This window comes from Cynocephalus volans, chromosome 12, assembly GCF_027409185.1.
Source record: "Cynocephalus volans isolate mCynVol1 chromosome 12, mCynVol1.pri, whole genome shotgun sequence".
Classification (NCBI taxonomy): Eukaryota; Metazoa; Chordata; class Mammalia; order Dermoptera; family Cynocephalidae; genus Cynocephalus; species Cynocephalus volans.
The window spans coordinates 17671203-17693607 of NC_084471.1; the positions used below are offsets into that span (position 1 = coordinate 17671203).

General features: G+C 34.2%; 1 protein-coding gene across 2 annotated transcripts in view; it reads left to right on the top strand.

Annotated features, from left to right (window-relative positions):
* CRY1 (cryptochrome circadian regulator 1) overlaps positions 1-22405 on the top strand; it is a 76309-nt gene extending 53904 nt beyond the window's left edge. The window contains exons 3-13 of one of the 2 annotated variants that reach the window (XM_063074827.1): positions 10748-10890; positions 14126-14310; positions 14677-14765; positions 15332-15472; positions 15554-15865; positions 16990-17141; positions 17379-17581; positions 17682-17777; positions 20742-20813; positions 20899-20998; positions 21774-22405. In XM_063074827.1, the coding sequence (XP_062930897.1) occupies positions 10748-10890; positions 14126-14310; positions 14677-14765; positions 15332-15472; positions 15554-15865; positions 16990-17141; positions 17379-17581; positions 17682-17777; positions 20742-20813; positions 20899-20998; positions 21774-21894 (1614 nt within the window). In that variant the 3' untranslated portion in view covers positions 21895-22405. Of the gene's footprint in view, positions 1-10747; positions 10891-14125; positions 14311-14676; positions 14766-15331; positions 15473-15553; positions 15866-16989; positions 17142-17378; positions 17582-17681; positions 17778-20741; positions 20814-20894; positions 20999-21773 lie in introns of both variants that reach the window. The other variant, XM_063074826.1, reaches the window with a different exon arrangement.

Here is a 22405-nt window from a genome sequence, read left to right on the forward strand (position 1 = left end):
TAAGTTAAATTCTGACTTAATATAGGCTGACAAGATAGCTTTCTCTTTTAACCTGTTTTTATGTTTTACTGAAGAAGTGATAATCTTATGAGACACAAGCCTAGGCAAAACTTGTATGACACTCTAATCATAGGTATATTTCATAAATTATTATAATTGTTCTGTTGTCATATCTTCCACATTTGGTGTCAGACTGGTAAACTACCAAAACTATGCACATTCTAGGCCCTGCAGAAACTTCTAACAGCTTAAAGTATTGGTTTTAGAGAATAGGTGCATATCAAATATATATCTAAACTTTTAAAAAATATTTTCATTGTATCCAAGAAACAGAGGTATTTGGCTAACATCTTTATAGATGGGCACACTGAAGCATAATAAAATGTTTTGTTCAAAATCACAAAATGAGTACAGAAACATATAAAACCTCTAACATTTCAACAGTAAAATTTGTATTATGCTTTTTGAGTTATTTTGGATCTTGCTTTATTACTTTATTACTTCATGGCACATGCTCAGTAGAATTCATTCAAGAGATATTGACTCAGTGCCTACTATGTACAAGGCAGTGTTTAAAGTGCTGGAGATATAGTAGTGAAACAAAGGTAAAAAGTCCCACCTTCACAGAGCTTACACTGTAGTGGAAAAGGTGGTAATAAGTGCTATAGAGAAAAGTAAAGTGTGGGATAGTAATGCCAGGTGAGGGAAAGGTAGTTACTTTATATGGAATCATAGGAGGCCTCACTGATAAGGTAACATTTGAGCAAACATATGAAGGGAGTGAGCCATGCAGATATCTGGGGTGTGGTATGTTGAATTCACAATATTTTGCAGCTCTTTTCATCACAAGGTAGGGTTTATTTCCCCACCCCCTTGAATGTGGGTTAGCCTTATACCTTGTTTTGGCCAAGTATCAAAACATGTGAATTCCAAATGCTAGGTGCAGGTGACTTTGCAGCTTTTACCTTTCCCCTCTGGGAATGCTCCTTCTACCATGTAAAGAAGCCTGGGCTAGAATATCAAATTATGGAAGACCGTGTAGAGAGAATGTGCCAACCAGTAAAAGTACCAAGGTCTGAGATGTGTGAGTGAGACTATCTTAGGCCCTCCTGCACCAACCAAACTGCCAGCTGATTATAGCCTCATGAGCAAGCCCAGGTGAAAACAACAGAAGAACCATCCAGTTAACAAACAGAATTTTGAGAATTAATAAATTGTTGTTTTAAGCTACTAAGATAACTGCAACATAGGGAAGGAGCATTGCAGGCAGAGGGAACAGCAGTTACAAAAGCCCTAAAATAAAAATGTGCAAGATTTGTTTAGGAACAGCAAGAAGGCCAATATCTAGAGTGCAGCGAATGAAAAGTAAGAGATAGTGTCAGAGAAGCTGGATGGAGCCAGATTATAAGGCTTTAAGGACCATGTTACAGACTTTGGCTTTTATTCAGTGAAATGAGATGCCATTGGAGAGATTTTAGTAAAGGAGTGACATGATCTCACTCATCTTATAAAAGAATCACTGTGGCCATTTGTGGAGAATAGACAGAGGTGAAGATGTTCCAAAGGCAAAAGCAGAAAGACCAGTTAGGAGGCCGTGGCAGTTGTTCAGAAACATGACGATGGTGACTAGGACTCGGTTAGCAATAGAGGTTTTGAGAAGTGGTAGGATTTGGGATTTATTTTTAAAATAGAGGCTATAAGGTTTGCTTATATGAGAGTCAAGGATGACTCCTAGGTTTTTAGCCTGGACAGATGGCAGGATGGATTGCCATTTACTGGGATGACAAAGACTGTGGGAGGAACAAATTTAAGGAAAAATCAGGAGTTTGCTTTAACATTTTAAGTTTGAGATACCTTTTAAGCGTCTTAGTGCACATGTTGAGGAGGCATTCACATCCGGTGCTCAGGGAAGAAGTCTGTACTAAATTTAGAAAACTTAAGTATATAAATAATATTTTAAACCCTAAGATTTATGAAAAAAAGGGAAGGAGGATGGATGGATGGAAATTTATAGAGTTTCACACTTACTCATATGGAAATATCTTAGCACTACCTGTGTTCTTACCATTATGTTCAAGTATTGAATTTCAAGGGTAATCACATATTGCTTAAAATAAAGACCCTGTCCTAAAAAGTAGATAGGCACTTCCACTTCTGGTTAAGATGTAGAAAGCACATAATTTCCCATCTTAACAATGAGACAAAAGTGAATATCCCATAAAGTCATAGGGGTTTTTTTGTTTTATTTTGTTTTAACCTGTCAGAGAGTTGAGGACACAAAGAAACCTAAATAACTAAATTCCAGAAATGAGAGCCTTTTGTAAGGAAAGAAGAGACCCATGGCTCCATCCCTGGGACACAGCAGGAAGAGAAGGGAGCCCATAGTTGAGAGTAAAGAGAAACCAGTCAAAATTTAACAAGCTTTGAATGACCATATATGGGCTGACATGACAGATTAGAATCCCAAGGAGCCCCAGTCACAGTGCAAGTTTACAGCTATTCTTCAGTTCATTGCTGTAGTGCCTTCATGGAGTGTACAGTGGCAGCATGCCAAAAGCTGAAACAGGATAGAGGAGCTGAGAGAGATCTCCCTTTGGGTTCACTAGGCATTCACTTAGTGCAGAGTAGCAGCCCCCTGAAGCTGGGGTCAGGGCAGCAGGGTGGAAAGATGTCTCTACAGGGTTAGAAAAGTAGAGGCTGGAAAACAAAGAGGACTCCCAAGGAACAGTAAAAGCTGATGCCTGAACAGCAAAGCAGAGAGAGATGTCTTACACAGATCTGCAGTATTGTCAGTGCTCAAATCCCAAGCCATGTTGAAAGAAAATCTGGTTCCTACCGTCAAAATATTTGAAGCCAGTGGTGAATGGAATTTAAATAATGCGGCGAGCAAAATCCAGCTCAGTTACAGACTACATTAACTTACTTTCTATCCTAGCAGCCAGACAGAGCAAAAGATAATGTACTTGTCTAAAGGTAAATATTATTTATTCCATCTCTAGTCTTTTACTCCAATTTCTGGCATAAAATCAAAAATTGTGAGGCACATGAAGAAGGAAGAAAATATGGTTCACAATTAAGTTTAATTTTTTAAAAAAGCAGTCAATAGAGGTTGATGAAGATGGCAAAGATGTTGGAATTAGAATAAAGGACTTTTAAAAAGTTATGCTGTATATGTTAAAGGATCTCATTGAAAAGATGAAAACCATTCTTCTACACATGGATATCCAGTTTTCCCAGCACCATTTATTGAAGAGGCTGTCTTTTCCCCAGTCTGTGTTCTTGGCACCTTTGTCAAATATCAGTTGGCTGTAAGTACCTAGGCTGATTTCTGGGTCCTCTATTCCATTCCATTGGTCCAGGTGTCTGCCAGTACCATGATATTTGGGTTACTGTGGCTTTGTAGTATAATTTGAAGTCAGGTAGTGAGTGTAATGCCTCCAGTTTTATTTTTTTTGCTCAGAATTTCTTTGCAATTTGTTGTTCCATGTGAATTGTAGGATTGTTTTTTTCTGTTTCTGTGAAGAATGTCATTGGTATTTTGATGGGGACTATATTGAATCTGTAGATTGCTATGGATAGTATGGACATTTTCACCATATTAAGGAAAATGTGGTACACACACACACACACACACACACACACACAATGGAATACTACTCAGCCATAAAAAAGAATGAAATTTTGCCATTCTCAGGAGCACAAATGAGCTTAGAGAAAATTATGTAAAGTGAAATAAGCCAAGCACAGAAAGAGAAATACCACATGTCCTCACTCATAAGTGGGAGCTAAGAAACAAAGAAAGAAAGACTATAATAAAACGAACTTCAGAAAGAGAGAACAGACCTATATTTCCTAGAGGTGGGAAAGAAGGAGGGGGAGGGAGGATAGAGAGTAATTGGGTAAGGGACACAAAAAGTAATTATGATTTGTAATGAAGAACATGCTAATAATATGGATTCGATAATCACATTCTATACACAAATACTGATAGTCAACTCTGTTCCCCATAAATATGTTTAAATGAAAACAATAAAAGAAAAGGTGAAAAACATAGTGAATAGATGATAATTTCAGCACAGAAACAGAAACTATTAAAAAAGAACCAAATGGAAATTCTAGAGCTGAAACATACAATATTAGAAGTAATTCATTCAGTGAGCTTAACCAAACTGGACATAGCAGAACAAAGGATCAGTGAACTTGAAGGCAGTCTATAGAAATTAGTCAAACTGAAGCACAAAGAAAAGGTAAACTTAAAAAAAAAAAAAAGGAGACAGAGTGTCTGAGACTTACAGAAGAATAATGAACCATCTACAGTATGTATAACTGGGGTCTTAGAAGAAAAGAGGAGAAAGAGATTGGGGCAGAAAAGAAAATTTGAGGTTAATTTGTAAAAGATAGCAACCCACAGCACCAAGAAGTTCAACAAACCTCAGACAGTATAAATACAAAGAAAACCACATTTAGCCACATCAGAATCAAATAACTGAAACCCAAAGACAGAAAATATTATAAGTAGCCAGAGGAAAAGAGACATATTATATTCAGGGCAACTGCAATAAGAATGTTGGCTGGTTTCTTATCAAAAATAATAGAGTCCAGAATACAATGGAAAGACATCTTTAAAGAACTACAAATATCCTGTTAACTTAGCCAAAATATTCTTTTAAAAAAGAAGGAAAAATGAAGGCATTTTTAGACAGGCAAAAGCAGAGATAATTCATTTGCAGCAGGTCTGTTCTACAAGAAATGCTGAAGAAAGTTCTGTTGGATGAAAGGAAATTATTCTAGATGAAAGAGGATCTGCAGGAAAATAGGAGCACTAAATATATGGGTAAATACAAAAGACCATCTTTTTTAATTCTTTTTAGCTATGTATATTTATATATCCTATTTTCTATAAAACACTATTGATAGGTTAAAACCAATTAATAACAATGAATCGTAGGGGATAATGCCAATATTATGGGGCTTGTAAAATATATAGAAACAAATTCTATAACAACAAGATTACACAAGGTGAAAGGAAGATAATTGGAGTATATGTAGAATTCTTACGTTGTTCAATAGTAATATATTATTTGAAGGTAGACTTCAATTAGAATGCATGTTGTGATCTAAAATAACACAAAGAGCTGTAGCTAAAAAGTTAATAGAGGAGTTTAAAATGGAATACTAAAAAATTTTGACTCATTTAAATGAAGGCAGGTAAGAGGAACAGAGGAGCAAAAGAAGAGATAAGCAAAATGAAAACATATACCAAGATGGTGAATTGAAACCCAACTATGTCAATAATTGCATTGAATGTAAGTGGTCTACTTAAACTCTCCATTTAAAAGGCACAGGTTGTCAGACTGGATTTTAAGAAAAGCAAGAACCAACTATATGCCAATTACAGGAGACACTAAAAATATGAAGAAACACATAGGTTGAAATAAAGAATGAAAAAGATGTACTTTGCAAACAGTAAGGGTAAGAAAGCTTGTATGGCTATATTAATATCAGATAAAGTAGTATTTCGAGACAAAGGAAATTACCAGGGATAAAAGGTAAAGTTTCACATTAAGAAACTATAACCATCGTAAATGTATGTGTACCTACTAATAGCTTCCAAACACATGAATCTCAAACTGATAAAACTAAAGTGAGAAATAGATAAATTCACATTCATAGTTGGTAATTTTCACACCCCTCTCTCTCAGTTATTGATAGAACATACAAAAATTAATAAAGGTACAGGCAATATGAACAACCTAACAGTTTGTTGTAACTGCTATTTGTAGGACAGTACACCCAAGAACTACAGAATACATATTCGTTTCTAGTGCACATGAAACATTCACCAAGATAGACCACACTCAGCCATAAAATGGGTATCAGTTAACTTCAAAAGACTAATGTCTTATAGGATATATTCTCCGAAAGCAACAGAATTAAATTTTAAATGCATAGCAAGAGAATAGGAAATACTTATACTGTTTCCATTATCATTCAGTTATATCACAATTTATGGGATTCAGCTAAAGCAGTGCTTAGAAAAAAATTAGTAGCTTTCAATACTATATTAGAAAAAAAGGAATCAAAGAACTAAGTTTCCACCTTAAAGACAGAAAAAGAATAAATTAAATCAATAGTAAGTAGAAGAAAGGAAACAATAAATAGAGGAATGGAAATTAGTGAAACAGAAAAGAACAGAAAAATCAATGTGCAGTAGTCAATTTATTGTCTCAACTCCAAGTTCACCCTTTGCCCTGCTTTGTGATACTAGAGCTAGACACTGTAAACATTTCTTCTTTGCCACCTGGCTTGATATTAGGCCTTGTCAACAGATGTAAGGTCATAGCAGGAAAGAAGGGGCTTTCCTTCTTTGTATCCTTGTGCTTTTTTTTTCCTCGCACAATAGCCAGCAGATGAGCATGCGAGAGTAGCACTCACCCCTGCAGCCTTCCAGGCCCAGCCTACTTATATTCTCTGGTAAGTTTCTATGCCACCCAGTGGATCACTTCTACAGATCAGCCCGTTAGCCCATATCCACCAGGAAGTTTCTCAGCCCCCACACTGGCTATTCACATGAATCAGTTCTGGCCCTTGCCCTCTGGCAAGTTTCTCCTCTTCAGGAAAGGTTACCCGTGGCTATGGCAGTAGTACACCCTATCCAATGAGATGTGTATCCCAGTGGCTGGAAGGAAGGGAGCTCTACTAAGTTTTTAATTCATTCCTTGCTTATTTTCCCACCACATAGAAGTGGTAGTTGCTTTCTGCAGTTGTTACTTTGGAACACTATCCAATAGAAGCCACATATGTAGTTCAAAACTTTCTAATAGCCACATTAAAAAAGTAAAGAGAAACAGGTAAAATTAATTTTAATAATTTAACAGTAAATCTAAAATATTTCAATATAAAATCATTATAAAGTTATTAATAAGCTATTTTACCTTTTAATTTGAAGTATTTGAACTCCTGTGCATATTTTATACTTCTAGCACATCTTAATTCTGACTGGTCACATTTCAGTGCTCAGAAACCAGGGCCGGCCTGTGGCTCACTCGGGAGAGTGTGGTGCTGATAACACCAAGGCCATGGGTTCGGATCCCATATAGGGATGGCCGGTTTGCTCACTGGGAGAGCTTGGTGCTGACAACACCAAGTCAAGGGTTAAGATCCCCTTACCGGTCATCTTTTTTTTAAAAAAAAGAAAGAAAAAAAGAAACCACATGTGGCTAATGGCTACCTTCCATATTGGACAGTATAGCCTTAGCTCCTCTTTTTCTCCTTGTCATTGTTGACCACCTTTTAATTGTTAACAATTCTTTATATTCAATTCTTCTTTTTCAAATTGTCTATGTGATTTCCGTCTCCAGATGAATCCTGATTTAGTCAACAAAGCCAAAAGCTGGATCTTTGAAAAGATTAATAAAATTGATAAATTCCTCGTAATACTGATCAGCAGAACAAAGGGAGAAAACACAAATTACCTTTATCAGGAATAAAAAAGGAGACATCACTAGAGATTCTCCAGAGTTTAAAAGCATAATAAAGGATATTGTAAACTCCTTAATGCCATTAAATTCTACAACTGAGATGAAGGGAAAAATTTTCTTGAAAAGTACAACTTACTAAAGCCAGAAAAACCAAAACCTGATGAAGACATTTTAAGGGGAAAAAAAAAGTTAGCTAAGTGTCTGCCCTAACCATAGATTCAGAAATCCTTGGGGACACTTGGCTATACTAACAAATTGAATCTAGCAGTATTTTAAAATAATGCTATAAGTTGAGTATCCCTTATCCAAAGTGGTTGGGACCAGAAGTATTTTAGATTTTGGATTTTTTTTCAGGTTTTAGAATATTTGTGGAATGCACACTGGTTAAGCATTCCTAATCTGAAAATCCAAAATCTGAAATGCTCCAGTGAGCATTTCCTTTGAGCATCTTGTCAGCGCTCAAAAAGTTATGAATTTTGGAGCATTTCAGATTTTGGATTTTTGGACTGGGGATGTTCAGTCTGTATATCATGATCAAGTGGGATTTACCTCAGCAATACAAAGTTGGCTCAGCATTTAAAAAATCAATTAATGTAATCCATCCTATTAATAGAATAAAGGAAAAGATAGATTATCTCAATACATGAAGAAAAAACATTTTACAGAATTCAACCCCCATTTATGATTTAAAAAAACAAACTTCTGGTAACTAGGAGTAGAAGAGTGCTAAATAGTAATTTGAGAAAGGACTGTCTACAAAGAAACACAGAATCATACTTAACAGTAAAACACTGAATGCTTTCCACCTATGATAGGAAGCAAATTGGGGATATTTGCTTTTCTCACTTATTGGAAATCTAGCCAATGTATAATCATGGAAGAGAAAGAATAGATAATTAGCTTACCACCTCATCCCCACCCCCATATTCTCTATCATACCATTCATTTTTCCCTAATAGTTACTATGTATTTATGTATTTACCTCTGTATTGCCAGTCTTCCTCAGTTAGTTCCAGGTGGAAGGGACCTTCATTTTTCTTGTGGAGAGACGTTCATTAATTTATCCCCAGGGAAGAGAAGTGAATGATCTCGGTGAGTTTAGGAGGATCTGGACTCAGACTGTTTCTTTTCTCCTCTTTAGTTGCAGAGAGCACACACTACATTCTCTTCTTCTATGTAGTAAGTTTTATAGGGGCAGCCCTGCAGGAGAGGCACTGCTAAAGATTGAGGAGGTAAATGTGTTTAATTCAGCAGTGAAATATTAGCAAGCTTACTTACCCTTAAACCTGATATGTTTTCTCCAATTCACCTTTACTGGTAATGTGGTTTATATTTTGATCTTTCGCTCTCTGATTTATGTGACTTAAATCAAGAAGGTGAAAGGACAGGGAGTGTTACTTATTGACTCATCTCAAACATTTACTAGTAAAATCTAAAATGTTATTTTTCAAAAAAAAATCAGAATTAAATTGCAAACCACTAGTTAGAAAAAAATTATTTGTGACATATATGACAGAGAAAGGGTTACTATCTTTAAAATATAAGGAACTCTTACAAATTCATAAGAGTAAAATAAACTGCAATAGAAAACCAAGCTACATCCCACAAAAGAAATATATAAATGGCTTGTAATAATAATTGCTGTTATTCATTGATGGTTTAGCAACTCAATAACATAATATTGTTAATTTTTTCATTTTACTATAGCAAATACATAGTTTTTATTATGTGCATGGCACTCTCTAAGCACCTTACTTACATTCTGCCCATTTTATAGATGAGGAAACAGGCATGGAGAATTTAGCAATTTGCCTAAGTCGATGAGCCAGTCTTTGAACTAAGGAAGTCTGAATTTTAGATCCTGTGTTTTTTAACTACAACTCTATACTGCCTCACTATAAAGCAAAGAAATATACTTTCCTATTCTCATTTTAATTTTATTTTTAAATTTCAAAAGTCGTACATGCTTATCCTAAGAAAACTGAACAATGTAGCAGTGTGTAAAATAAAAAAGTTATCTTATTTACACTTCCAAATTCTGCTCCTCAAAGATAACAGCTATTAACAGTTTGGTTTGCATTCTTCAAGACTTCCTATAAAGGAAAATTTTTTAAATGAGGTATTATTTTTCTCCTAGTAGTTTAGCAGATTTTTAAAAAGATCGAAAATACATATTACTGGCAAGTGCGTGTGTAGCAAGCACTTTGGTGTACTAATAATGGGAATGTAAATTAGTACAGTATATCTGGTAGAAAATTTGGGAGACTGAAAATTTTAGATGTGTTTATCTTTGATCCATCAATCGTTTTTCAAGGAATATTTCTAGGAAAAATAGGATAAATACCCCAAAGTGAGATGTATGCATAAAGGTAAAGATAATATACGGCACAGTTTATAATAACCATTAAAAAAAAAAAAAAAACACCATTGGGAACAGTCCTGTCTAATCTGTATGGGTTTGGAGAATTACAGTTTGTTATTATTGTAGTCAGTCAAATAATGGTAGAATTACAGGTGACTTTTTTTTCTTTGTGAGATAAATCAGAGTAGATTTGAGGATTTAAAAAAAAAAATCTTGACTGCCTTAAGAAAAATCACTAAATTCCCTTGTCAGTCTCCTCATTTAAAAATCATTATAGGGAAATGTGCAGAACTTATTAATAACCCAACACTCAATAGGTAGCTACTATTATTATTACTATTTCCAAATTTTCAACAGTTAACACTTTTTAGGAATAAGAAAAAATATTTATACACAGAGTACCTCAGCAAAGCACCTTGTACCATATCAACTGTCAAAGGTTTGTTAAAGACCATGTCTCAAAATCAACAGACCTAATAAGTTCAGTTGTTCTGGCTCTCTGTGAACCTGAGCTAGTCCCTAAATTTTTAAAATAACCTTATCTGGAAAACATAGATACCAACCAAAATGCCAAACTCTGAGGGTTATTTTGAGGCTCAAATGAGATAATGTTAAGTGTAAGTAATTTGAAAAAGTTAAGTGCTGCACAAACACATTTAGTGTAAGAGCTGGTTTTAAACATTGCTAGATTGTCTAGTGCCTAGCACAATCCCTGGAGTCTAGTGAGTATATTTGTTATTTACATATTTTTGAATTGATAAATTATGTATTTTCTTCCTGCATATTTGAAGTTTGATTTATGCATAATCCTTTGATATGTATATTTTGAGCTTTTCACTTGTTAAAATAGAAAAAGATAATTATTAAAATTGGTGTACATTGTTGCCCGTTTCTCTTATTTTAGGAATGGGACATTACTAAACTCTCAATTGAGTATGATTCTGAGCCCTTTGGAAAGGAACGAGATGCAGCTATTAAGAAATTGGCTACAGAAGCTGGAGTAGAAGTCATTGTACGAATTTCACATACATTATATGACCTAGACAAGTAAGTTTTTTTCTTATTTTTTTATTGTGGGAAAATACACATAACATAATATTTACCATCTTAACCATTTTTAAGTATACAGTTCAGTGGTATTAACTACACAGACAAGTAAGTTTTAACCACTGGAACTTAAGTTTGTAAAATGGAAATAACAACGTATACATCATAGAGTTGTAGGTGGATTAAAAGAATATGTCAAACCCTTAATATTTTATTTTGCTGCTGTGATTTTTATTTACCCAATGACAGGTATCAAAATTATAGACATAGGAGCCGGCCCCGTGGCTCAGTCGGGAGACTGCAGCGCTGGTAGCACCGAGGCCGTGGGTTCGGATCCTATATAGGGATGGCTGGTGCGCTCACTGGCTGAGCATGGTGCTGCCAACACCATGCCGAGGGTCGCGATCCCCTTACCAGTCAAAAAAAAAAATTATAGACATAGTGCATAAGATAAAAATACTCAGCATTTCAGTGTCAAAACTATCATTAAGACTATTGCAAAACTTTCCTTGACTAACTCAGCTTATTGTGATCTTGCCTTTCTGATCTCTTAGCATTATTAATTTTATAGTTTATATGATACATAACCATATAAACTGCCTTGCATATTTTGTATGGTTGTCTTATGTTATTTTATTTCATGTGTGTATATCTTGTCTCTCTATCTGGATTTTAAGTCCAGATACAAAATGAAGGTAATATAACTTTGCATAGCTCTGAACAATGGCATAGTACTGTGTTATTTCTCAAAAAAAATCATAGAATTAAATTGCGCAGTACTAGTTAGAAAAAAATTATTTGCAACATATATGAGAGAAAGAGTTACTATCTTTAAAATACAGGGAAATCTTACAAATTCATGAGAGTGAAATGAACTGCAGTAGAAAACTAAAGCAAACATAAGCTGCAACTCATAAAAGAAATGCAAATAGCAAGTAACAATAATTCCTGTTATTCATTGAAGCTTAGCAACCCAATAACATAATAATGTTAATATTTTCATTTTACTGTAGCAATACATAGTATATTTCTTGAAACACCAAACCCTGATGATACTTTGTCCAACAAAGATTCTGAGGTCAAATTTAAGTTTAGGATGTATTATATGATGTGAGTTTTGAAGGTTCATAAGATTTGTTAACTTATTAAAACTTTTGGCATCTAGTTGTCCATATATTTTATGTACCTTTTAAATTATTTTACTTTTTTAGTTATTTACACATTTCATCAAGTTAATAAAACTAATTCTGTACATAACAAATTTATTAATCTTATCCCAGGTTTCCAAGTGTATCAAAAAATCATGGTTCTATTAAGACAAGGGTCTTGCTTAATATTAAGCTATAAGTCATATATTCTTTGGTAATAAACTTGCCTTCTAGTTTACCAGTTTGCTGGATTTTAGGGAGCTGATAGCAAGGAGGAGGCAAAACAGGATAAGAACAGTTGTTTCTACGAGGGAGACTCAATGTTATATATAATTTTATTGGATATAGTTTTATATATATAGTGTTTATTGGATGGAATGTGAGTATTTACCATATGTACTCTATCGTATAAAAATGTAACATATAGAAAATGTTTTTTCCTAAGGTTTTCATTTTGCTACTGTTATGTAATTAACAGGGTCTTCAGTAGTATCATTGCAGTATCACTACAATCAACAAAATTCATTATAATCCCATGTATAAAATAAAATACTACACCAAAGCAAAAGATATTGAAAGCAGATAGAATGGCTTATATGGTGACTACTTTTTGTACATGCAGTTGAAACATAATTATATGTGATATAATGAAAAATACACAATATTTGTACTAAAAAAACTTTTTTTTTTTTAATGGAGGGGTTATTTTATTTTATTTTATTTATTTTTGTCTTTTTGTGACCAGTGAGGGGAACGCAACCCTCGGCTTGGTGTCGCCCACACCGCGCTCAGCCAGTGAGCGCACCAGCCATCCCTATATAGGATCCGAACCCGCGGCCGGAGCGCCGCTGCGCTCCCAGGCTCTGCACTCTCCCGAGTGCACCACGGGGCCGGCCCTGTACTAAGAAAACTTTGATTTGCCATTTATCAGTTATATGACCTTGACTAATTTATATAACCCTCCTGGTAGGCTTCAGTTTCTGCATCTATAAAATAGTGGAGTTGGGTTTTACCTGTAATTCTTTATTAAGGCCAAATGCTAAAATGGCCATAGTGAACAAGAATAATTAATTATTCCAAAATAGCATCCAGTCTAAATTTAATCTAAACTACCATTGGCAAAGTTATTCTTTTTTTTTTTTTTTTTTTTTTGACGTTTGATTTGATTGAGGCAATTAATGATCAGAAGTAAATATAAAAGGTACTTGTATTTAAATCACTTGAAATCTTGGGGTTTGTAAGTATGTGACATAGACAAACATGATGGCATCTGTAATGAAGGCATGAGCACAATAGAAAATAGTAAGTAATTGTCACTACAGTAATATAGAATCCTAGTTGGTAAAACTTGCTGGAGGAAGTGGGGAGATGTAGGTCAAAGGGTACAAAACAGCAGATATGTAGGATGAAAATTCTAGAAGTATTCTGTTCAGCATGAGGACTATAGTTAATAAAACTGCATTGCATTAGAGATTTGTGTTAAATAAGTAGATTTTAGCTACTCTTGTCACACACAAAAAAAGTAACTGTGAGATTATAGATATGTTAATCTGCTTCACGGTAGTAACCATTTTACTACTATTTATATGTATCCTATAACACCATGTTGTAAACCTCAAATATACACAGTAAAATTTATTTTTAAAAAATGAGATTTGCTGATTCCATCTTGATATAATTATCAGTTTAGCTTAATTTTTATCCATGATTGAAAGATTCTTTGAGCTGGACCATAATATGTTTTTTACATATCCATGAATATTAATTTTTTGTTATTGCTTTTAGGCTAATTTAGCCACTTAGTTGTTTTTTCACTCGTAAGTCCTTAATACTCTTTGTCTTAAAGGTTTTGGTATTTGCATACTGTATATTTTTGGCACCTAGCAGATGTCTAGAAGATGAAGAGAATGATTTTTAGACTCATTAACTATTTTGAACACATTTCCTGGTCATATAAAAAGCTAACATTCTCCTAGAAGTCTTAAGTGATTAATTTTATTTTCTGATTTTAAGCCTTTTCAGAGCTTATCAACAAACATATATTGTTTTTTTTTATGCTGACTGCATTTTACTAACTCTTGTAATAGGATCATAGAACTCAATGGTGGACAACCACCTCTAACTTACAAAAGGTTCCAGACTCTCATCAGCAAAATGGAAACACTAGAGATACCAGTAGAGACAATTACTTCAGAAGTGATAGAAAAGTGCACAACTCCACTGTCTGATGACCATGATGAGAAATATGGTGTCCCTTCACTGGAAGAACTAGGTAGGTGTAAACTAATAAATGTGGAGTTTAAGAGTTAACAAATCACAAATCACTCAAATTCTCCTTCTAATTTTGCCATGTAAAGTATTTTGCATTAGGAGGGAAAGAAAGGGGAAAACAAAGAAGAAAAAAAGAAACTCTTAAACTAAGAAGTGATTTAATCTGTACATTATGTATGTGTCCTATAAATATGTGATCTATTGTGATCACCTTAAGATGTACATTCTGAAGCTGTAGGTGAGAGCCTGTCCAGGCTGTGAATTCATTTTTATGCTACTCATAATTTTTCTGTAATTTGTCCTCCCAATTATTATGGTTAAATAAAAATTAGTTTCAGAAGAATGGTTTTCCTTTTTTTTTTTTTAGGTTTTGATACAGATGGCTTATCTTCTGCAGTGTGGCCAGGTGGAGAAACTGAAGCACTTACACGTTTGGAAAGACATTTGGAAAGAAAAGTATGATGGTGTAGATTACATAGCCATGCTCATATTTCCAGCCTGACATTTTAAAAATAATTTCACTCTCTTTTAAAATAAAAAAACAGACTGTTGAAAAAGGAGGATTAAGGGAAATATTAAGATAGCGCAAACCTAATTGTTTGAAAGTTAATTGTTCCTCATTTAAATGGCCTTTCCCTCCTCTTGTGATTATTTCCCCTTTAGCTACTTCCATACACCTCTTCTGTTCTTTCTACCTAAGCTGGTATCTGATGACCATAACTTTGAAGCTAGGATAGAATTCTTCTCTGTCACCTTTACCTCAGTGTCAAAGAGACAGGTTGAAGGTGTTTTCAGCCTTGTGTTGGGAATTTGAAGGTAATTTATTTCACATGAGTATGTGCTGCATGAGGATGGTTGAAACAAAATGCTCACTTTTTAATTTTTATTAAAACGTGTAATTTGTGGCTGGGATAATAAGATTTTTATTCCCCAAATACTGTGTAACTTTTTTTCTTATCTCAATTTTTAACCCTTTTAAAATGGAAAAGGCAATTAGTTAATGTAATTCTCTGTATTTCCAGGCTTGGGTGGCAAACTTTGAAAGACCTCGGATGAATGCAAATTCCCTGCTTGCAAGCCCTACTGGACTCAGTCCTTATCTCCGATTTGGTTGTTTGTCCTGTCGACTCTTTTACTTCAAACTAACAGATCTCTACAAAAAGGTATTATCTAAAATTGGAGCTTATTTTTCAAAATACTTTTTAAAAAATTGCTGATAATACTTCTTTGCTTTTTAATTGTAGGTGAAGAAGAATAGTTCCCCTCCCCTTTCTCTTTATGGGCAACTGTTATGGCGTGAATTTTTCTATACAGCAGCAACAAATAATCCACGCTTTGATAAAATGGAAGGAAACCCCATCTGTGTTCAGATTCCTTGGGATAAGAATCCTGAGGCTTTAGCCAAATGGGCAGAAGGCCGGACAGGCTTTCCATGGATTGATGCCATAATGACACAGCTTCGTCAGGAGGGTTGGATTCATCATTTAGCCAGACATGCAGTTGCTTGCTTCCTGACGCGAGGTGACCTGTGGATTAGTTGGGAAGAAGGAATGAAGGTAAGTCTAGATAATGTAGCATGGTTTTATCTTGAAAGAATCCATACCTTATTAAAACAAATCCTAGAAGTTGTCTATTATGTAGATTCATTTATAGTCTAGTTTTTTAGTGGATAATACATTTAATCACTGCAGTATAGGCACACTTTTGGAGAGGATTGTGTAATCAGACAGAAGAAATGGTGATAACTGATTTAAATTGATTAACCTAAAGTAATTTCAATGGTTAAACCAGCCTAGCTGTTAAGAGAATTATAAGATTTAATACTCTGTGTTTATTGGATAGATATATTTATAGGTGATCATTTCTGTCATAAAAAGAATTCACTAAGGAGTTCTTAGAAACAGTGAATTCATATAATAAATTTTAAAATATAAATAATTTCACCTCACTTTAATGTCACAGCTTCTTAGTACTACTTCTGTTGTGTAAAGTGAATCATGCTACATTTTGCAACATCACCTTGTGGTTATACATAACAGGACTTACAAGTACCCTTCTGGCTATATCAAATTTTCATTATCCAAGAATCATTTCTGATCCTGTGTTTCTTTTGCATCTTATATTCCTAGTACCAGGTTGTATATAAAGCATGCACTTAATGAATATATAGAAAGCATTTATTTTAATTGTTTTCTTTTGGATCAAGGGATTTAAAGTTTAAACTGTGTAATGTTAGTGCATTTTTTAAGCACATTTATATTTGGGTGTGCTTCCCTATTCTAGGCCATTATACAAAGCTTCTAAAAGTTTTTTTGTTGGTGATTTTTGGTAGCATTTTTGCCTGCTTGAAATTGATTTAATCTTTTTCTCTATGTACTAATATCCTATCTTATTCTTTTAAGTCAGTGACTTGAGTGATTCTTTTTACTCTCCTGCCAATAACACTGCAAAGATTGGGAAGGAAATTCTGTTCAGAAATCTGTATTACTAATATGTTTCTTCCCTAAAATAGCTCGCTATAGAATAGAACATACACAAGGAAACTAACTTTGGAACATTTAATTTTACAGTTTTGTGCTAAATTTTCTTTGCCTTGACTTTTGACCTACAGTGACCTTGAAAATGCTTGCTTTAAGAATTATGGTGTGTGCAAACTAATTGGTTACTCTTACTTCTGAAGGTATTTGAAGAATTATTGCTTGATGCAGATTGGAGCATAAATGCTGGAAGTTGGATGTGGCTGTCTTGTAGTTCCTTTTTCCAACAGTTTTTTCACTGCTATTGTCCTGTTGGTTTTGGTAGGAGAACAGATCCCAATGGAGACTATATCAGGTAAATCAAGGGTAACTATTATTCAGTTTGAATAGCTAATCCAGGAAGAGCTTTTCATGTTTAAGCAATGCTTAAAGTATTCCTCACTCATGATGGGCAGCAGAGATGAAGAGAAGGGTAGACAGATCATTTCAATGATTTTGATTCAATTTTGGTTACCCATAGCTGGTATAATTAGTTTGTTATAGTTTGCTTATAGTGCATTTTATTAATAATTTATCTTCCTTCTTCCCAAAGGCGTTATTTGCCTGTCCTAAGAGGATTCCCTGCAAAATACATCTATGATCCCTGGAATGCACCAGAAGGTATCCAGAAGGTAGCCAAATGTTTGATAGGAGTCAATTATCCTAAACCAATGGTGAACCATGCTGAGGCAAGCCGTTTGAATATTGAAAGGATGAAACAGATCTATCAGCAGCTTTCACGATACAGAGGACTAGGTATGTCAGTAACTGCCTTTGTTTCTTTGTCAGCTGTTTAGGTACCCATCCTTGAATTGTATTTTGATCATCATACTTACTAGAAATTTTTTCCCTGTAGGTCTTCTTGCATCAGTACCTTCTAATCCTAATGGGAATGGAGGTTTCATGGGGTACTCTCCTGGAGAAAATATCCCAGGTTGTAGCAACAGTGGAAGTAAGTGAAAAGGAAATTTCTTTACTTAGTAATATAAAGAGATTAATAATTTATTGAACCTCCCTGTAATATGTCTTACAAAATCTATCTTTAAAATTAGTGTTTTAGAGTTTTTGTACACAGGCATACATGTGCACTTGCACATACACACACATTTTTCCTCTCTCTATTGGTGACATTTTAGAGATGGAGTAGGTACTTGTAGATGGAATAGATACATGTAGTAGATACTGGGTCAAGTTAAAGATCTTCTTGCAAACTGAATGAGGAGAGTAATTTTAAGGGTAAAATGAAACTTAAATCTCATGTTTTTAGAATGATCATTATTTTTTACTCTCTTTAGGTGCATGTCAGCTCTGAGGTAATTAATTAAGGTCAGTGGCCCTGTGAACATGGCCAAAAGATTTATCATACACACATATAGGGCCTTTAATCCTTTTGCACTTGAGTTTTTTGTTTGTTTGTTTTACAAAGTCTGATCTCTGATAGTTTTCTGTTTGATATGTATTTAGTTATATTAATTTTTAATATTTATATTCATAATATCAAGAAGTCAGTATGTTTTGGAAATTTGAATTATTGTATCAGTTTGCTAATGAAAAATAGCATGAGGCTAAGTAATTTGATTAAAAACAAGTCAGCATTTGAGGAATGCTTATTTTTTTTAAAGTCAGATATTCTAAGTTGATAGTAGGAATAAAACCTTTAAAAAAAGTTGAACCTTTTTTAATTCAGAAATATCCTGCATGGGCCGGCCCCGTGGCGCACTCGGGAGAGTGCAGCGCTTGGGAGAGCAGCGGCACTTCCGTCGCAGGTTTGGATCCTATATAGGAATGGCCGGTGCGCTCACTGGCTGAGCGCAGTGCGGGCGACACCAAGCCAAGGGTTGCGATCCCCTTACTGGTCACAAAAACACACACACACACACACAAAAAGAAAGAAATATCCTGCATACTTATAAGAGCAGCATGTATTTTATCCTCCAAGAATTAGTTTTGGGAGAAAGGAACAAAAGCACTCACATTTTGACTGCCTACCTTGTGCCCAGTAGTAGGGGATTTTTGCTTACATTCTCATAATAACCTTCTGGGGAGGTAGCAGTGGGATCCTCATTTTATGACTGGGGAAATAATCCCAGAAAGGTTAGGTAACTTCACAAGATCTGAGAATTAGTAGTTGAGCTCAGATTCAGATCCAAGTCTGACTAGCTATGCAAAGCTTGTCTTCTTTACTGCATCATTGGGCCTCCTCTGCAAATGTAATGCCATATATATTGTTTAGAAGATAAAATATTTTATTATTGGAATGTGATTCACCCAGCAGTCAGTTGCCAGAGATGGCAATATGCTTCAGAAATGTTCTTTCTCAGGGTCTCCTACAATTTGAAGTAAACTTCAACAAGGTATCATTTCAAAAGTTATTCAGTCTCCTTTTCAGTTCACAGCCTGCCTTGTCAGCCCACACACAAGTGTGAGGGACAGAAGCTCTGTGAAGCAGTGAGATAACAGGCAGGTAGCAAAGGCATGGGAACCAGCAGGCTCCATGTACCTGACTCATGGACAGTGATGGTCTATACTGCCTTGTAGTCCACTCAAATTTCTATCCTTTATTTGGAGTTAACTTCAGAAGCTATCATGGTATTAAGTTAAATTGGGATAATTTTGCTTCACAAACTTGTAAACATAAGGTTGTTTATGATATAATAATTAATACATCTTGAAATTATTCTAATCATGTAAATATTTACCTTTAACACACTTTGTAGCTAGGTTCTATGAGTCTTTCAAAAGACACAGAAGACATGAAAGCTACATAGAGCTTACAGCCTAAATGGGGGTGTGGAGGGAAACAAAAACAAATGAAAAAGTGATTAATTGTAAGATGCTACAATAAGAGAAAAGGGAGAGATCATTGAGAGCTGAAGGAATTAGAGAAATTTTCTTGGAAAATGGTGAAATGGGTAGATTTGGGTAGTCAGATAAAAGAGAGAACATTTTATACCTGGAAATGGGAGTGATTGTGGAAAGATCCTTAGGATTTAGACTATGCTATTAAGCATTTCTTCCTTCAGGTTTCTGCTGTATTTGAAAGGACTTACATGTTTCTAAAGCATATCCCTTTATGTCCTACGCTTATCCTGTCTGTAGGCTTTTATTTTATAGTATGAGGCATGTCAGAGGACAATTTTCTTTGACTTTTTTTTTTTTAGATTTTTAAATGACTGTGAAAAATTCTTAATCTCTACAACACAAATTGCGTTTTTCTCCTCTCATTTTTATGTATTTTTTTTATTCTCAGGAAAGAATGAGCTATTCATAGATGTCTTAAAGTACTTTTGTTCTTATAATAAAATAGACCACAATCTGTTTACTATAGCCATGTGTTTTAGTTATTATTTAATTTTTAGTTTAATTTTTTTTCTGTTGTACAGCATCTGTCAGCATTATTAGTCATTAGGGACAAGCGAATTAAAACCGCTATGGAATGAACTTCACACCCACTTAGGGTGATCAGCAGCTACTGATTGCCTGAGATTAAAGGGTTTCTGGGACACAGAACGTTCAGTGCTGTAACCTGGAATTATTTATTTTAAAACAGGTAAATTGTGTAGTGAGTTGCACCACTAAGTTGTTAAAACAAAACCAGTCACTATAGAGAATTTAGAAAACTCAGAAAAACAGAAAAGAGAAAGAACAAAAATCACCCACAATTCAATAGAGACAGTCACTATTGAAATTTTGGTGTATTTCCTTTTACAATTTTTTAACCCCCTGGTAATTTTGAGTCTAAATTTAAGTTTTCCTTATTTGGGCATGTGATTTTTTTGTTCATAGGGAGGACTGAGATTCATTCTTTAAAAAGCATATAAATAACCTTAAATACAGATTCTAAAAATTGGATTTGTAGTCTTAATACATACATCTTGAATTTTAAGTAATTTTACTGTATTTGAAATACTAACAGGTTGCTCTCAAGGGAGTGGTATTTTACATTATGCTCATGGTGACTGTCAGCAAACTCATCTCTTGAAGCAAGGTAAGAATGAAGAATTTGAGCATACTGTTCTTTGTTCTTTTCACCTTTTCTGTCTTAAACATACATTTTTTAAATGTGTAGGAAGAAGCTCCACGGGCACTAGTCTCAGCAGTGGGAAACGTCCTAGTCAGGAAGAGGACACACAGAGTATTGGTCCTAAAGTCCAGAGACAGAGCACTAATTAGGTAAATATTTTAGAGCTTTGTATCTTGCTTTACTAGGGTGTCTAATTAACATAAATTTAGATAATTTCCAAAATGGAGCTAATACCTATTTTCAAACCAGAGAATCTTGAGGCATAAGTTTTTGAGCAGTTGTTACAAAATCAGTTAATTATTGGACAAGAGAGATGCATCGTTACCAAAAAAGTGCTGCACTTAGTTTTATGGTTGTCTGAATCAATGATCTTTAAATTTAAACGTTCATGATTTTGTGGTCAAGTAAGACAACTTTTTGATTTCCTTACTATGTAACCATGAGTCTAAATCAATGTTGCCTTTTTATTTTAGTGGCATTAATATAATCTTTTTCCCCAAAATCTTTGCCTCACAAATGTTTGTAACTTTCTTTCATCTGCTGTGATGCTCCCAAAATCTAAATTCTGTACAATCATGTTTCAATTTAAAAAAATCTAAATTCTTTTCAGTCTAGGAATAGTTTAAAATTTTTTTAATGCTGGCCCTTTTTAGAATCTCAAAAAGCCATGTAATTTAATTTTAATTTTGTGATTTAAATTATTATGAAAAGTATTTATACAGTGTATTTGCCAGTTTTGAAAGACTTTTTGTTTCTTCAGTTATCTTAAACTGTTTATACTTCTGTCACTTAGCTTTATATGCCAACCTAATTAGACTGTAAATATCCTGAAGATCAGTAAACACTCATCACATTTTTATTATTTAATTCTTTGCAATCAAACTTTACCCAGTTGTTTTGTTTTTTTTTTTCCTTAAATCACAGAAAACATTCAGGAGGAATACCGTTGCAGCTGAAATTGGTGGGGAGTCCAATACTTTTCAGTTATTTAAAAATGTTCTTCATTGATGGAAAACAGTTACATTTTGAAATGCATTGTTTCTAGTGACATTTCTATGGTTTTTAACTTTTTAATGAATTTCACATAGTACAAATGGTAATTTGTATATAAAGAACTTGGTAAAAGAATTTGCTTAATGTAAGTATAGTCACAATTAGAATAGACCCATCAATATATTTTTGATAATTTTTCATGTATGGTAAAAGTTAAAGTTGCGAACTGATATTCTGATATGAAACTTAAAGTTTTGAGAGTCAATGTGGGAAAATAGAGGTTTTTAGACTTTCTTAAAAGACTTTGTTAAAATTTTAGGACAAATTTTTCTTGACATTGTTTGATCTAACTTTGCACTCTTTGATAATCTTTTAAAATGTGCAAAATCAAAATTGTTGGTGGTTGACTCTGTTAACACAGACAATACATGTTTTGAAGCTTTATGTGTGCCTGTTTGACCCAAGCTTGTGGAAGTATCATGAGTAAAGTTCTCCTTGTCTCCCTTTCTTTGTTCAGTTTCAACTAAAGTGACTTTGTTATTAAAGTATATGCAAATATGTAA